Source organism: Papio anubis, chromosome 5, assembly GCF_008728515.1.
Source record: "Papio anubis isolate 15944 chromosome 5, Panubis1.0, whole genome shotgun sequence".
Classification (NCBI taxonomy): domain Eukaryota; kingdom Metazoa; phylum Chordata; class Mammalia; order Primates; family Cercopithecidae; genus Papio; species Papio anubis.
The window spans coordinates 50,288,431-50,306,495 of record NC_044980.1 but is presented as its reverse complement, the minus strand read 5'-3'; the positions used below and the strand labels follow the sequence as shown (position 1 = coordinate 50,306,495).

General features: G+C 38.7%; 1 protein-coding gene across 12 annotated transcripts in view; it reads left to right on the top strand.

Moving 5' to 3' along the window:
- SLC38A9 (solute carrier family 38 member 9) overlaps positions 1-18,065 on the top strand; it is an 86,761-nt gene that overhangs the window by 58,760 nt on the left and 9,936 nt on the right. For all 12 annotated transcript variants that reach the window (XR_002522551.1, XM_021939370.1, XM_021939369.1 and 9 more), the window contains 2 exons: positions 3,035-3,142; positions 6,416-6,522. Coding sequence is in view for 11 of the 12 variants with exons in the window: in XM_021939370.1 (XP_021795062.1) it covers positions 3,035-3,142; positions 6,416-6,522 (215 nt within the window). In the remaining variant the exon portion in view is untranslated. The remainder of the gene's footprint in view (positions 1-3,034; positions 3,143-6,415; positions 6,523-18,065) is intronic.

The window sequence follows — 18,065 nt, the reverse complement described above, 5'->3', positions numbered from 1 at the left end:
TTTTTTTTTGAGACGGAGTTTCGCTCTTGTTGCCCAGGGTGGAGTGCAATGGCCCAGTCTCGGCTCACTGCAACCTCTGCCTCCAGGGTTCAAGCAATTCTTGTGCCTCAGCCTCCCAAGTAGGTGGGATTACAGGTGTGTGCCACCACGCCCAGCTAATTTTGTATTTTTAGTAGAGGTGGGGTTTCATCATGTTCTCCAGGCTGGTCTTGAACCCCTGACCCTAGGTGATTGACCTGCCTCGGCCTCCCAAAGTGCTGGGATTACAGGTGTGAGCTACCGTGCCTGGCAAGTTGTTCATTCTTATGATAACCTGATTTTTTCCTTTTTTTTATGGAGTTTGGCATGGAGAAAAGTGTAGATGACCAGTTTTGGTTTGGTTGTGGTTTTTTTTTTTTTTTTTTTTTTGAGACACGAATTATTTGGTTTCTCATTCTAAACTTACTGAACAATTCTTCCTCATTTCCTCTGAGGATACAACTAGATGAAATAGATGAATATTTCAGGAGGAGAGATCCAAATTGGATCTTATAGGAATTCTCAATTCTAACGGTTGGAAACAGAACTTACTAAGGAAGGTTATAGAATGTTTTTTCCTACAGTCTCTAAGAGTATTATGCAGGATTGTCACCTGACTTTGAACCTGGGAAATCATTCTCTATGTCAGGCTTCTTAGGTTTATTCTGCTTTTGCTCTCTTCCTCAGTGCTTTTTTTTTTTTCTTAGAACACTATTGCCTTCTTTAAGGAATAGACCTCTTTCTGTGAGCCCTGCTTTTCAAAAACCACTAAACGAATGTTTTTACTCCACTTAAAATGGCAAAAGGGGCCAGATGCAGTGGCTCACACCTGTAATCCCAACACTTTGGGAGGTCAGGGCAGGTGGATCACAAGGTCAGGAGTTCAAGACTAGCTTGGCCAAGATGGTGAAACCCCGTCTCTATTAAAAATACAAAAATTAGTCGGGCGTGGTGGCAGGCGCCTGTAATTCCAGCTACTTGGAAGGCTAAGGCAGAGAATTGCTTGAACCCAGGAGGTGGAGGTTGCAGTGAGCTGAGATCACACCACTGTACTCCAGCCTGGGTGACAGAACGAGACTGTGTCTCAAAAAAAAAAAAAAAGATGGCAAAAGGAACCTCCCAGTGAAAGTTCAGATCTGGCTAACTAAAGACAAGGATATCATTCATAAGGAATTGATAACTCCACATAAACCATACAATTTCACCTCCTCCCTGTGGATGTGATCTTTGGCAGGCAATCTAGAGCATAAAATAAATAGATAGGCCAGGTGCGGTGGCTCACACCTGTAATCCTAGCACTTTGGGAAGCTGAGGCAGGCAGATAACCTGAGGTCAGGAGTTCGAGATCAACCTGACCAACATGGAGAAACCTTGTCTCTACTAAAAATACAAACTTAGCCAGGCGTGGTGGCGCATGCCTGTAATCCCAGCTACTCGGGAGGCTGAGGCAGGAGAATTGCTTAAACCCAGGAGGCGGAGGTTGCAGTGAGCCGAGATCATGCCATTAGGCAACAAGAGTGAAAACTCTGTCTCAATAAGTAAATAAATAAATAACCCATCATATCAAGGAACAAGGCAGTGGCTTCTAGGTTTCCAGAAGACCAAAGGAAAAGTTAAAATTATTTCTCTTTGCCTGTCTGCCTCAGGTACAGAATTCACTGTAAGCTGCCATAGACACACAGAAGATGGAGAGTTGTGGTTATATAAGCTCTGGCGTCTTGTTTTCATCCTTTATGAATCAGCTAATCTCCAAACCCACAGTACTGCTTATATCACTCATTCGTGGTTTCCTGATTTGCTTGCCAACTTTTCTATGAAACAGATCTTTTAAAATAATATAAACTTATAGAAGGATTTGCTCAACTGGGCACAACAATCACCAGACTTCCAACCAGGTTGATTGTTGATTCTCCAGCTCCTTAAGGATATTCTGCTTTTGTTCTTTTCGTTGGTAGTTTCCCTTTCTCTTAAAACCATAGCTTCATTAGAGGAATTAGCATCTAAGGCCTTCCTGAGTTTTCTGACTCTACTCCATAATGACTAGACTTAATTTCTTAAAAGGAATAATCTTCTGCCTTCTACACTACTAAAAAATTCTGAATGCCCATTTTACCCTGTATATAATACCTGAGAATGGAGTCTGGAATCTCCGTGTAGCAAGCAGTGCTACCCAGTCAAAACCTCATCTAGATACTAGATCAAGATTGTTCATGTATTTTGGCTTCTCACCTTTCTCAAATATGCTTTTGATCCACGTTCACTGCTTTTTTTTCTTTACCTTCTTACCATCTCACATTAAATACTGTGACAGACTGTCTCTAACACTTCCAATTCAAAGAATAAAAGTTAGTTTTATCCTGTGTAATCCTACAATTTTATAGTGGACTCTCTGCTTGTATCTTCTGCTTAAACTCAACTCATAAGTAAATGAAGCAGTTTTGCATTCAGCAATGTATGAGCTACCTTCATCTGATTCTTCTTTTCTTATTCTTTTTTTTTTTTTTCCTTTGAGATGGAGTCTTGCTCTGTCGCCCAGGCTGGAGTGCAGTGGTGCAATCTTGGCTCACTGCAACCTCTGCTTCTCGAGTTCAAGTGATTCTCCTGTCTCAGCCTTCCGAGTAGTTGGGATTATAGGCATGTGCCATTACACTGGCTAACTTTTGTATTTTTAGTAGAGATGAAGTTTCGCCATGTTGGCCAGGCTGGTCTTGAACTCCTGACCTCAGGTGATCTGCCCACCTCGGCCTCCCAAAGTGCTGGGATTACAGGTGTGAGCCACCACACCCAACCCGTCTGGTTCTTGTTAGGCCTACTACATAGAGTTTTTTTGTTCTTTTTCTGGTAACTCCCTCAGCTTGTTTCTAGTCTTTAGATCCCAGCTGGGTGTTAGTGGAGATAATCAATGCAGGTAACAGTTTCCCACACTTTGCTGAGACTATGAAAACAATGCTTGATTTTAAAATAATCTATGAAACACACAAAGATAATAAATGGTTTCTGAATTTTTTCCTCACAGGCACAGTATCTGTCCTTTATTTGATTTTCCTTGTCACCTTTAAGGCTGTTCGCTTGGGATTTCATTTGGAATTTCATTGGTTTATACCAACAGAATTTTTTGTACCAGGTGAGCTGTTTTGGCAAAATAATAAATTACAATAATGTGATCTTAAGTTAACCATTGTTATGCTATTCTAAAACAAGTAATGATCTTTTTTATGCTGGGCATTTTTATAAATGCTATTAAGTTAAAAATAGTACTACAATTGAGATTATTTTGAGTTTCCTGCAGTTAGTGGTAACCAGGGCCCTTTGTCATTTCTACTTGTTAGTTGAAGTTCATTTAAGTTATAGTGCACTAATACTTGCACTTTCTGTGTTTTTCATCCAGCCTTTCTGATGGGTATATAATGTGGTATTACACTGTGGTTTTGTGTTTTTTAATTAAAAATTTTTATTGACATAAAATAGTTGTACATATTTAGGGGGATACATAGGATATTTTAATACCTCTATGCAGTGTGTAGTGTTCAAATCAGGGTAATTGGGATATCCATCACCTCAAACATTTATCTTTTTGTTGGGAACATACAATGTGGTTTTAATTTGCATTTCTGTAATGATCAGTGGAGTTAGCAACTTTTCATATGTTTGTTGGCCATTTGGATTTCATCTTTTCTGAAGTGTTTCTTCTATCTTTCTATTTAACTGTCTGTTTTTTTATATTGATTTATAGGATTTATTTATACATTCCAAATATGAATCCTTTCTCAGATATGTGTAATGCAATTATCTTCTTCCTGCTTACATCCTTTCTTGATATGCCTTTTCAAAGGAATAAAGTAAGCAGCAGAAGTTTGGAGCTTCTTTAAAACCATTTTGTGAAGGAGTCTATTATTTAATGTATTATGTAATAATCATGGCATAAATGTGTTCTTTAAAAAAGTGTATTTTCCACACAAAAACTTGTACATGCATGTTTATAGCAGCATTATTCATAATAGCCAAAAGTGGAAACGGCCCAGTGTCTATCACTAATGAGTGGATAAATAAAATGTAGTATATCTTTCTTTTTTCTTTTGAGACAGAGTCTCACTCTGTTGCCCAGGCTTGAGTGTAGTGGCGCAATCTCAACTCACTGCAACTTCCCCGTCCCGGTTCAAGTGATTCTCCTGCCTCAGCCTCCTGAGTAGCTGGGATTACAGGCGTGCACCACCATGCCCAGCTAATTTTGTATTTTTAGTAGAGGCAGGGTTTCACCATGTTGGCCAGGCTGACCTCATGTGATCTGCCTGCCTCAGCCTCCCAAAGTGCTGGGATTACAGTCGTGAGCCACCGCGCCTGGCCAAAATGTGGTATATCTGTACAATGGGATATTATTTGGCAATAGAAAAGGAATGAAGTGCTGTGGTTATGGTTGTACAACTCTGTGAATATACTGTTCAATTAAAAACTAGTTGTGCACTTTAAGTGGGTGAAACATGAATTTTATTTCAATAGTGCTGTTAAAAAGAGTCTCAGGTTTTCAAGAAATTTTCTCAAAAAGATAGCTTTTGGTAGTTAATGGGAAAAAGCTGACTATTTACCCACTGTAATATGACAAGTTAGAAACCTAACAGTGGTCTTACTTGCCTTAATTAGAAAAGATAGAAAAGGATGAAATAACAAATTGCTTTACAGGGTATCTTAACTAAGTAATAGAATTGATTACTCTGAGAGACAGGAAATTCAGCTAAATTAAAAAGAATGCGTTGAAAACTAATCTTATTTTATTTAGATTTATTTATTTTATTTTAGAGCTAGTGCTTGATTCTTAATTGTTTTCTCTTCTTTTTCTAAAATAATATAGCAGAATCAGTGGATTTTTAATACATTTCTACTTTTTACACTAAGGAATCCCCTGAGATGGGTTTGCCTAGACCAGCAGTATTTTCCATTAAATCATGGTTTTATTCTACATAAAATCAATTTTTTTCCTTCTATTAGCAGTCCTCAATACAGAAATTGGCAGTGCTTTTGCAGTGTTATTTTATTCTCACTTTAAAGTAGCTTTGTGTTTATTGCAGAACATTTAGAGATTATAGGTAAGTGGTTAATTTAAAATAAATTGCATAACTTGATGTAACCACTATTTATATTTTTGTGGATACCCCCCCCCCCCCAGTCTTTTTTCTTTGCATGCACACATCTATACACACACATATATTTTAGAAGTAAAAGTAGACTGGGCACAGTGGCTCATGCCTGTAATCCCAGCACTTTGGGAGGTTGTGGTGGGAGTTTTACTTGAGCCCAGGAGTTCAAGACCAGCCTGGACAACATGGCGAGACCCTGTCTCTACAAAAAAAAAAAAAATTCTTTTAAACTTAGCTGGCTGTGGTGGCATGCACCTATAATCCTAGCTGCCAGGGAAGCTGAGACAGGAAGATCACTTGAGCCTAGAAAGTTGGGGCTGTGGTCAGCCGTGTTTGTGCCACTGCATTCCAGCCTGGGTAACAGAGTGAGAACCTATCTCAAAAAGAATAAAACAATAAAAAGTAAAATCACAGTATGTATGCTATTTCAATCATAGGGAAAAAAAGAAACTGCCTCTACAACATAATTTTTGATACTGTATACCACTGCACAACTGTATCTCAATTTAATGAATCCCCTGTAGGTGGACATTTATTTCTATTATTTTTAAATAATGTTTTTTAGATTTGTCAGTGAAGAATGTTAAATGACCAGTTTGCCCTTTCATAATTCCTTTTCTAGAGGTAATTTTCTGGCAAATTCAGGTATTAAAAAAATGAAGGACTTTAAAGTCAGACAGAGCCTAAATTTGAATCCTGCCCTTCCCCATACCAATTATATGACCTCAAATAGGAATAATTGATACAAAGCGCCTGCACAGAGTATACTTTTTTTTTTTTTTTTGAGATGGAGTTTTGCTCTTTCACCCAGGCCTCAATGCAATGGCGCGATCTCGGCTTACTACAGCCTCTGCCTCCCAGGTTCAAGCGATTCCCCTGCCTCAGCCTCCCAAGTAGCTGAGATTACAGGCTGCTGCCACTACGCTCAGCTAATTTTTGTATTTTTAGTAGAGACAAGGTTTCACCCTGTTGGCCAGGCTGGTCTCAAACTCCTTACCTCAGGTGATCCGCCCACCTTGGCCTCCCAAAGTATTGGGATTACAGGTGTGAGCCACCACACCTAGCCAGAGCATACTTTTTTTTTCCCCCTTTTGAGTGCTTTGCCCAAGTATAATGCTGGCCTTGAGGAACTTTTTAAAGACATTTTAATATTCTCATTCCCCGGATAAAACAGTGACAACTGATTTTTAGTAATCAACTGTTGGCTACCACTACTCATTTTCTAACTGTCAGTTTTAATGTTTTTGTTTTTATTTTTCTCCTAGAGATAAGATTTCAGTTTCCACAGCTGACTGGAGTGCTTACCCTTGCTTTTTTTATTCATAATTGTATCATCACACTCTTGAAGAACAACAAGAAACAAGAAAACAATGTGAGTAATTATCTTTGGAATTGACTTTTGTATCTCCTGAGAATAAACTTTTTAAGTCAGTATTTGAGCCACTTTATATTTGGGGTACAATTAGGCAATTTTGTCACAAGATCTTAATTTTTAAACTTAAACCATAGAGCAGTGGTCAGCAAATTTTTCTATAAAGGTTCAGATGATAAATATTTCAGGCCTTGTAGGCCATATGGTTTTTGTTCCAGCTACCCAACTCTGCTGTTATATTATGAAAGCAGCCATAGATAATACATAAACAAATGGGTGATGGCATTGTTTCAATGAAACTGTTCACAAAAACAGACATCAGACAAGATTTGGCCCGTGAGTCATAGTTCGCCGGTGCCTGCCATAGAGTAACCACTGAAAAAATAGAGGTATAGCTAATAAGCCATTAATGGTGGTAAAATCTTTTAAAGATACCCTAGCTATGGTGACTCAGGCCTATAATACCAGCACTTTGGGAGTCTGAGGCAGGAAGATCACTTGAGCCCAGGAATTTGAGACCAGCCTGGGCAACATGGTTAGACCCTGTCTCTACAGAAAAAATTAGCCCAGTTTGGTAGCACATGCCTATAGTCCCAGCTACTTGGGAGGCTGAGGCAGCAGGATTGCTTAAGCCCAGGAAGCCAAGTCTGTGGTGAACTGTGTTCATGCCACAGCACTCTAGTCTGGTCAACAGAGTGAAACCTCATCTTAAAAAAAAAAAAAATGCAGCTGGGCACAGTGGCTCACGCCTGTAATCCCAGCACTTCAGGAGGCCAAGGCAGGTGGATCCCGAGGTCAAGAGTTCAAGACCAGCCTGGCCAAGACGGTGAAACCCCATCTCTACTAAAAATACAAAAATTAGTCGGGCGTGGTGGTAGACGCCTATAATCCCAGCAACTCAGGAAGCTGGGACAGAGAATTGCTTGAACCAGGGAGATGGAGGTTGCAGTGAGCCAAGATCGCCACTGCACTTCAGCCTGGGCAACAGATCCAGACTCCATCTCAAAAAAACAAACAAAGTATACCTGATCCAAAAGAAGCCATGGAAAAGGAACCAAAGAATAGATGTGACAAATAGAAAACAAATAGCAACATAGTAAGTTTAAACCCATTGTGTTGATAATTACATTTAAAGACACTGCAGTTAAAAGATTAAAAAGAGGTTGGGTACAGCGGCTCACATCTGTAATCCCACCACTTTGAGAGGCTGAGGCAGGCGGATAACTTATGGCCAGGTGTTTGAGACCAGCCTGGCCAACATGGTGAAACCCTGTCTCTACTAAAAATACAAAAATTAGCCAGGCATGGTGGTGTGCACCTGTCATCCCAGCTACTCAGGAGGCTGAGGCGGGAAATCGCTTGAACCCAAGGGGTGGAAGTTGCAGTGAGCGGAGATCATGCCACTGCACTCCAGCCTGGGCAACAGAGTGAGACTCTATCTCAAATAAATAACTTAATTAATTAAAAGAGATTTTCAGACTTGTTAAAACACAAAGCCTAACTATATGTTGTCTACAAGGAATTTATATTAAACATAAAGATATGCCATGCAAATATTAAACATAAGAAAGCTGGAGTGGCCAAATTAATATCAGACAAAATAGACTTTAGAACTGGGAGTATTGCCAGAGATAAAGAGGAACCTTATATAATGATCTGTAGGGATCAATTCATCAAGAAGACATAATAATCCTAAATGTATATGCACCCAGTGACAGAGCTTCAAAATAAATGAGTTAACAGTTGCCAAACTGAAAAGAGAAGTAGACAAATCCACAATTGTAATTGGACATTTTATCACCCTCCTTCAAGTAACTGATAGAACAAATAGATGAAAATAAGTAAGGATAGAGGAAGCATGAAAAACACTGTCAACCTACTTAATCTAGTATGTATTTACAAAAAGTCTTCTCTCAACTGCGGAATGCACATTCGTCTTAAATACATAAGATCATTTTCCAAGATAGACTATATGCTGGGTCATAAAACAATTCTCAATACGTGTGAAAGGATTTAAGTCATACAGAGTATGTTCTCTAAACATAATGAAGATACAAATCAATACCAGAAAGAAATTTGGGAAATTCACAAATTGTGGAAATTGAACAGCATGCTCTTAAATAACCAATGGGTCAAAGAAGAAATCACAAGAAAAATCAGAAATACTTTGAGTTTACTTAAAGCGTACTTATAGGGAAATGTATAGCTGTAAACACCTAAACTAAAAATGAAGATATCAAAAACCTAACTTTCTACCTTAGACAATAGAAAAAGTAAAGCAAACTAAACCCAAGGCAAACAGAAGTTAACCAGTTACTTGTTGGCTTGTCTGCAGATTTTGTGGTCAGTTTAACAGCTTCTGACCTTGTAAACAAAAGTCATAATGAAGTTCTGATAGAGGTCTATACAGTTGTTACTGAAATGCAGGAGAAGGAAGGATTTGCTGTGCCTGGAGATTCTGAGAAGGCTTTGAGTAAGGGGTAATGTTTGGCAGTCATTAAGAAGGCAAAAACCTTTCTAAGTAGAGGAAGTAAGCTCTCTAAAGCAAAAATATAAATTTAGCTTTTCCATCTTCATCTTTACTGACCATACATGTAGCATGTTACCTGTAAATGGAGTTGGACTTGAGTCAATCTGGATTTTTCATACTTCCTATTTGGTGAACTTACCTCAAATTTCATTTTTGTCATATGTAAAATGATAGCTATCTATCAGGGTTGTGATGTTAACATGATCTAACATACAACAGAGGCTGGAAATTTTTAGTATTTTTACCCCTCTTACCCTTTCTTTCCTGATATTTACAGTCTGTTCTTGTAAGCCAAGTTAGCCCAAGTGCCCTAGAAACTCATGTTGTTAAGTAGAATTCTCATATATTGGATGATCCTATCCATAAGGCTGTGTTTCTCAAACTTTACCACCAAAGTCTCCCTAATAACAGAACAACTTCGTGTACCTAGAAATCTGGGAAAGACAAACACAATCTTACTGAAGTGTCATGTTTTATCTTAAACATTTACACATATTTTTATCATGCTCATTATTTGTTTGTCTTACTAGAAAACAGTCTCAGGCTGGGCATGGTGACTCACGCCTGTAATCCCAGCACCTTGGGAGGCCAAGGCAGGCAGATCACAAGGTCAGGAGATTGAGACCATCCTGGCTAACACAGTGAAACCCATCTCTACTAAAAATACAAAAAATTAGCCGGGTGTGGTGGCACGCGCCTGTAGTACCCACTACTCGGGAGGCTGAGGCAGGAGAATCGCTTGAACCCGGGAGGTGGAGGTTGTGGTGAGCCGAGATCGCGTCACTGCATGCCAGCCTGGGCGACAGAGTGAGACTCCACCTCAAAAAAGAAAAGGGAAAGAGGAGGGGCTCAAAATGAGTTAAATTACAGGCAGTTCTCATGTTGCATGGTTCTTACATGCACCAGTTTCATTAATCTGGTTTAGTTAAAATACATCAGTTCCTCCTAACAACATTTGTTCAAACGTCAGTTACCACAGAATTTTATTTTTTTTTTTCAGCCTTTTCTTGCTTTTTATTTACAGTTTGTGTTCAATGCAAATCAATTCCATAACATAAGAAGTTACTATGAATCAAAGCATAAATACACAAACACAATATACAGTCCAAAATAGATGTACAGCATTCTGGAATAAAGCAAAAGAGTATTCATTCACACACACAGTAGCTTCAGATGTGTTTAATCTGTTTGTTCCCATGTAATTTTCTAAAGATGGAAAAAAATGACTTTGGTCATCAAGACTACTGTGGCCATATTAGATTCCTGGAACATCTAAGCATCAGGGTGTGACCATGCGAACAAAAGACTTCGGCAAGTGTCTATTTTTAAAAAGGTTTCTGTGTGTCGAGGCAGTTGTGAAAGATTTACTGCAGAATCAAGCCCACTTTTAGGCTTAGGACCAGGTTCTAACTATCTAAAAATATTGACTGATAACAAAAAGTGTTCCAAATGTGGCTATTCTGATCCATAATTGTTTTTTAAAGAAAAAAAAAGTATATACAGAAAGAGTATAAAAGTTTTTGTGAATTTAATGCAAATTAGCTTCCAGTCTTCACTTCCCAAATACTTGATTTATAGTTTTGATTCCTTTACATCTTTGCCTTTTTAATTTCAAGATTTGCAGTTTTGCCTTCAAAACAGATCTTTTTTTTTAATTGTAAAAAGTATTCAACATATACAGAAATAAAAAGCATTTTGACGGCTGGGCACGGGGGCTCAAGCCTATAATCCCAGCACTTTGGGAGGCCGAGGCAGGCGGATCACCTGAGGTCAGGAGTTCGAAACCAGCCTGGGCAACATGGTGAACCCCTGTCTCTAGCAAAATTACAAAAATTAGCCGGGCATGGTGGCAGGTGCCTGTAATCCCAGCTACTTGGGAGGCTGAGGCAGGAGAAACGCTTGAGCCCGGAAGGCAGAGGGTTGCACTGAGCTGAGATTGCGCCACTGCACTCCAGCCTGGGCGACAAAGTGAGACTCCATCTAAAAAAATAATAATAATAATAATAAAAAGTATTTTGAAATTAGTCACGGTCAATGCAGTTCTACTCTTTGGAATCTGTTTAGCTAAATGAATATAGCACTCTTGTTGAATGGAAATAGGTGATAGGAAATGCCTACCATTTGACTATATGGATAATCAAGAGTTGCTCAGAATGCTTGGACCTGGGGGTAGATTCTTATTCATCATTGCCCTGGCACATGTCAATTACTACGTAAAAGGTCAAATGCAATGTCAAATCCAAAGCCTCAAGAGGAAAGTAAGTTCAGTTCCCAAGAGAACAGCGATAGCTCAACAATGTAAAACTTCATCTAGAGTATATAGGCATTAAATTAGTGCTGTCGAAACAATACATTGAGGAATTACAGTAACACCTGGAAGTTCCTTCTAATGTACATATAAATAGAATCATGGAAGCTTTTTATATTACCTGTTTTATGGCCTTATAGAATTAATGAACCAAATGAAAACTGAATCTCCATTCCACAACCACATCCTTTATTACTATTCTTATTTTCAAGGTAGTATTTCTTAAGCCACATTCAAGGAAATCATGTCTTAGCTATTTTGGATGTTGCCTTTCCTTCATCTTGTACATGAAACACCAGCAGATTTAATATTGTCATCCATCATCTAGTTCTTCAAAGTAGATGTTCTTCAAACTGATCAAATTGGGATCCTCACATGTTCTTCAAACCGATCAAATTTGGGATTCTCAACATTTTATATCAATAAAAGGTGTGGAATTAGTAGATTCGAAGAAGACCTGTTTTTCCTTGCCAAATCGGACTTCCAAACGCCATTTGGATTGGGTTTAGAAGATGGGGAAGTTTAGAAGATGTTTCTTGACCTGAGTCTCTTAACAGTAGAGATGTAGAAGAGAGAGTGAGACCATGAAGAGACTGGCTGTTGACTGCAGGGCACCACCAACCGCCTTGGTGGTGGCATTAGCTGGATTTGGGGCAGTCGAAGTATTCTGGGAGGAGCTACTTGAAACTGTTACAACAGTTATTTCATTGGAATAAATCTGCGTGGGTAGGAGCAGTGCCAGCAGCAGCAGCCCCAGCCGAGCCTGGCCACCATTGCTCTGCCCGTGTCCCCTCCATCGGTGCGCTGCGCGTCTCGCTGGATGCTGGGTGCTTGAAGAACCACTGGCTCCGGTCGGGCACAGGCAAGGTCAGAATTTTAACTATTAGTACTTGTAAAGTAGTAGCTGCTAGCCCTCACTTCACAAAGCACTACATAAATAAAAAGTGCATGTGATAATTAGTAACCAATCACATAACTTCTTTCAAAGTCTGTCAATGACTGGTCACTGTGTATGTTTTTCACTGTACAGTCTGCAAAGCAGATAGTTGTGTTAACTCCTTGTCACCCGGTGATAAACTGATATATTTTACAAAAAATGGATACTTGAACAAGGAATTGTCAAACAAAGTGAAAGTGTTACAATGAAACAAAACAATAATGCAAGAAGTGAAATTTGAATTCAACTCTATATAAAGAGTTATAAAAGAAATAGCCAACTGTGGAAATGTTGACACTGCTGCTATACAAGATACTCCAGATATGCAGCCAGAGAAACTTAAGGAAGGTGAGCTTATCAACATGCATTTGGAAAGTGGTTATGATTACAAGAATGAAGATATCCCAGAGGAAGTGCAATTGTCAGAAAACTTCACATTAATTGAATTCTCAGAGATGTCTCACAACATTGAAAGCACAAAAGATGAAATGTTAGAAGCTGGTGCACAGTTGGGATAAAGGAGTATGACGGTTCACCAAGGCATGGAAAAGATGCCTGCCACATTTTGTTAAGTTGTACAATGAGAAGAAGGAGGCAAACGTAGTTCAGACTACTCTTGGTATGTTTTTACAAAACAAAATATTTTAAGCTCAATATTTCTGACATTGCAATGTACTTTTAGAAATGTTTTACTTTTTCTTCATTTCCTTACACATTTATAACAGAATATTTAATGTTTTGACAATTGTTAAAGATCATAGAACAAATATGTTTTTCCCATTGATTATTGTGATCACTTTGCACAGTTTCAGGTTGCATAGTAATTTTTATAATCTCATACCACCCTGCAAAGTGAGGACTGTCTGTGCTTAACTTTTCACTTGCCAGAATTCTCAAGTTGAATTGCTTTTCTGGAAAGTCACACCAGTTTATCTGGAGGTGTATATGCCCCACTGTGAGAAGCTCAGGGCTGGATTGAGATGGGCGTTCTTGGTTCATGGTCTCCCAAGGACTGAGGACATGTCTTTGCCTTTCTTAGTAGAACACTCAGTGGGCCTTGAAATCCGTATTTCATATGTAAATACCATAAAATGAATTCTTTCCACTTAGTATTAGGATGAGGACTTTGTAGAACTATTATGTTAGGTTCAGCTAATACAATTTGATTCACCTTTTGTCACTTGTGGAAACTATTTTTAAAACAAAGGCTTAAAAGCAAAGGTTTAAATGGCTGGGCGTGGTGACTCACGCCTGTAATTCCAGCACTTTGGGAGGCTGAGGCGGTTGGATCAGCTGAGGTCAGGAGTTCGAGACCAGCCTGGCCAACATGGCAAAACCCCATCTCTACTAAAAATACAAAAATTAGCCAAGCATGGTGGTGGGCCTCTGCAATTCCAGCTACTTGGGAGGCTGAGACAGGAGAATCACTTGAACCCGGCAGGCAGAGGTTGCAGTGAGCTCAGATCATGCCACTGCCCTCCAGCCTGGGCAACAGAGCGAGACGCCATCTCAAAAAAAAAAAAAAAACACACACACACACACACACACACACACACACAAAGGTTTAAATGGTTGTTTTTTTTGTTTGTTTGTTTTTAAACTGTCTTAATTGAAATTGGGTTATGAAGTGATGGTCTACCTTTCAAAAAACTAGTTGTACTTTATGTTAACTTCTTAAAATATTAATAATTGCTAAGGATAAAGCTAACATTTATGAAGCACTATGTGCCAGCAACATTCTAAACACTTTGACTATATGTAAATATATATACTGTCTTTTTGATTATACTGAAATTGGCTTATATGTTAGCAAAAATCTAGCTAAATGGGTACTATATTCTGAGAAAAACTTTGTCATTTGATTTATTTAATGATTATACCTTTCAGCAGGTTTCAGTAAGTAATTTGATTTTTTTTTTTTTTTTTTTTTTGGTTGGAATTTTTTTTTTTGGGCCTGTTTTTTGTGTTTTGGCGGGTCTCGGCTCCCTGCGAGCTCCCCTTTTTGGGTTCACGCCATTCTCCTGCCTCAGCCTCCCGAGTAGCTGGGACTACAGGCGCCCGCCACCTCGCCCAGCTAGTTTTTTTTTGTATTTTTTAGTAGAGACGGGGTTTCACCATGTTAGCCAGGATGGTTTCGATCTCCTGACCTTGTGATCCGCCCGTCTCGGCCTCCCAAAGTGCTGGGATTACAGATTTGAGCCACCGCGCCCAGCCTCAGTAAGTAATTTGAAAGAAGTCCTGTTAATATCATGGCATAATATTTTCTTGAGATTAAAGTCAAAAAATGTAAAGCTTACCAGGGACTCTGAATTCATAATGTGGATACTGGATCATTCCAAGCTCAGTAAACAAAAGTTTGAAAATAGAAAAGAAGACAAAAGAATAGAAAAGGCCTCTTCTTCTATATAAATTATAACTGGACTTGGAACTAAAGATATTTGCAAAGAAAGAAACAAACTCCCAAATAGGTGTAGTGATCAAATTTTCTAGGTTTTCCAAGTTCAACTTCATTTCATAGTTTTTTTTTTCCATCAAATGTAATTTGTTATATGTATAAATGGGATATCATTTCTATTCCTTTTTTTTTTTTTTTTTTTTGAGACGGAGTTTCGTTCTTGTTGCCCAGGCTGGAGTGCAGTGGCACGATCTTGGCTCACTGCAACCTCTGCCTCCCCAGTTCAAGCAATTCTCTTGCCTCAGCCTCCCAAGTAGCTAGGATAACAGGCATGCGCCACCACGTCTGGCTAATTTTGTATTTTTAGTAGAAATGGGGTTTTTCCATGTTGGTCAGGCTGGTCTTGAATTCCTGACCTCAGGTGATCCACCCACCTCGGCCTCCCAAAGTGCTGGGATTACAGGCGTGAGCCACCCCACCCGGCTATCATTCCTATTCTTTTGTCATATCTTGCCAAAAAAGGGGGATTAGGGAGCTGAAGACCATCCAACTAGTTTATCACCAGAATATGTAGTCCCTATAACCCTCCTGGTTGTGTGGATTGACCTCTTGATATTTTCTCATTGTATTTGAATCAGAACCTCTAAGTGTTTCTTTTGTTTAGTTTTGTTTTGTCTGTGTTTAGTTGTATTACCCTGCTTTGTTCTTTAAAACAATTTGAAATGCCTTATATCGTGATTTGTTATTTACTTTTTCCTTCTTCATATGAATCTGTGGTTTACTTGGCTATATACCAGGAGAAGTTATGTAAATTTTTGGGGTCAGTCTGTGTGGTCAGTTTCTGTCATTTTTGTTAGTAAATGCTCCACTGGATAGTATTTTCACTATGAACGGTATGTGAAACAAATAATAAACCATGTCTGACAAATAGAATGTGCTCCCAAACCCACTTCTGGGCCTGTTGTAGATCCAGTTTTCATTCTGACTTGGCATTCTACCTGTCGTTAGTTTTCTACCGTCAACCCTGCCAGCCATTTATTATTCACAAGGCAGAATCGGTTACCTTATTAATGTATAGGCTTCTTGACATAATTACCAGTTTATATTGTCACTTGTGTCTCTTTTTAAATATATTTTTTACTTTGAGCCTCATTTTCTAAAGAATAGCTTTTTTTCTATGCTGTTCCATTAAATGGGCTTTCAAGAGGCTGTATCTTTAGGCCGAACTATATCTTTAGTAATGGCTTGTGTTTGAGCCAGAGAATAGCAAAGCCCACATATGTGTATACTGTTCCTAAGTGGCATATTTCCCAGCGTCATGCTAAACCTCAGCTGCTTTTATAATAAAAGTATCATTTCTGTTCATCGGAGTATTCAGATGAAAACACGTATGTAGCTCCTGAGCTACTTTTACTGAAGGTATGTTGGAGTACTATGAAATAGAACTTTCCTGATTTTAGTGTCTCAAAATGGAAGCATCCCTGTATGTGTTCTGTTGTATAGTTATTACTCATAACTTGTTACCTCTCTTTTTTTATTATTATTGTTTATTAACTGTGACACAACTGCATTGGAGACTGGTCAGCTCTCCATCATAGTAGCTGAGGACCTGCAATTTGGAACTAAAAGGATCTTGATTTGAATATTGGTTTCACCAGATACCCACTTTGCAGCCACAAACGAGTTTTGTAACCTTGCTGCACTTAGTTTACATCTGTAAAATGAAGAAAATGACAGTATCTACATTATAAGGTTGCAATGAGGATTAAATGAGATGACACTTGTAATGTGCTTAGCAATACAGCCTGGCACCTACAAGCACTTAATAAAACCAATGTGGCTATTATTCTTTATCTACATTTACCACATTCCTCCTATGTACTAGGTGTGGTCCTGGGTATTGGGGATACAAAGAAGAAAAAGACATGGTCCCTGTCCTCAGAATCCCAGAGTCTTGTGGTACAGACACATTTAGAGAAAAATTAAAATACCAACATGATACAAGAACTATTAACCTTGGCTATTTTAGGGATGTCAAGGGACGTATTTTATCTCCACTTGAAATTCTTTATATCATGCACATGGATTACTTTTATAATAAAAATTAATGACTGTCACAATACTGTCATTGCTGTATTTGAGATATGTATATAGTGCCGTGAGAACAGAGAAGCAGAGGGGAAAAGTCTTATTGGAAGCTCTGCACCATAGCCTTTGCATCTTAATCAGATTTCCCCTGAAGTGTGTTATGGTACACTTCTTTGCAAGAAGTCAGACCAAAATAACGCGGTGATCAGGTAGTAGATAAGCTGAAAACTGTCTATTGGAATGGTGGCTGTCCTACTTTACAGAGAGCTGTCTCAGGCCCAGCTGCTTTGCCTCCCAAGATTTTTTTACAAGGCTACCTCTGTTCTTGAGTAGCATTGAGTAGGTTGAGTGTAGAATGACTTTCAAACATCGTAATGGGAAACTACTACTCTGACAAAAAAGTAGATTTGACCTGGTTCATTGCTGTTCATCCCACACAAGATCATGAGGCAACCCTAGGGGTGACTGAAGTCTGGCCTCCCGTCAGACCTAGAGCTTCATGAACTCAAGAGGAATGATTTTGAAAACCCCCCAGGAGGTTTGGTCATCCTCTTCCTCATTCCTAAGCAATTAGAAGCATTTTGAGAGGACTGGAACCAATCTGCATAAGCCTTTAGCTCCATGAGCTTATCCACCATCTAATTTAGGGTTTAAAACCCTTGATATACTTTCAAGCTGATTGTCAATTTAGACCTGACCTTAAGATTTCTCATAACTTGTTACTTGCTTTTTAACTGAATTTGTCAACAGTCAAGTTTATAAAACTCTACTATGTTAGCTAGCCCATTTAAGGAAGAAAGTAATCCAAAAAATCAGAAATGTTCCCTAATACCAAATGTCCCAGTTTTTTTTATTGTGCTATCAAATGTTTTTAAGTTTATTTTTTTCCAATTTGTTTCCTTAGCTTTCAAAGTAATTTTTGTTTAAAATGAAAAATGAATAGGCTTGTTACCATAATTTAATTGTGCTGAATTGTTTGGCCATAACTTTAGTGGCGATGAAGACCAGATTTTTGAGCTGGAGAATCTGTTCTGTTTGGATCTGACAGCTGGCTACATTAAATGTCTTGGAGATTTTTACTTTGCATGGAGATGGGGGGTTGGGAGGGTGGGAACCGCAGTAGAAGAAAGCAGTCCACTTTATTTAATGTTCTGCATTTGTTTGCTGATTCCAGTAACATTGTGCAGCTGTTTGAACAGCTGCCTTTTGATTTCCTTTTGTTTACTGTTTAGATTTATTAAGCTTGCCTTTAATACTGCTTATTGTCTCTTCTTTAGCTTTCTTT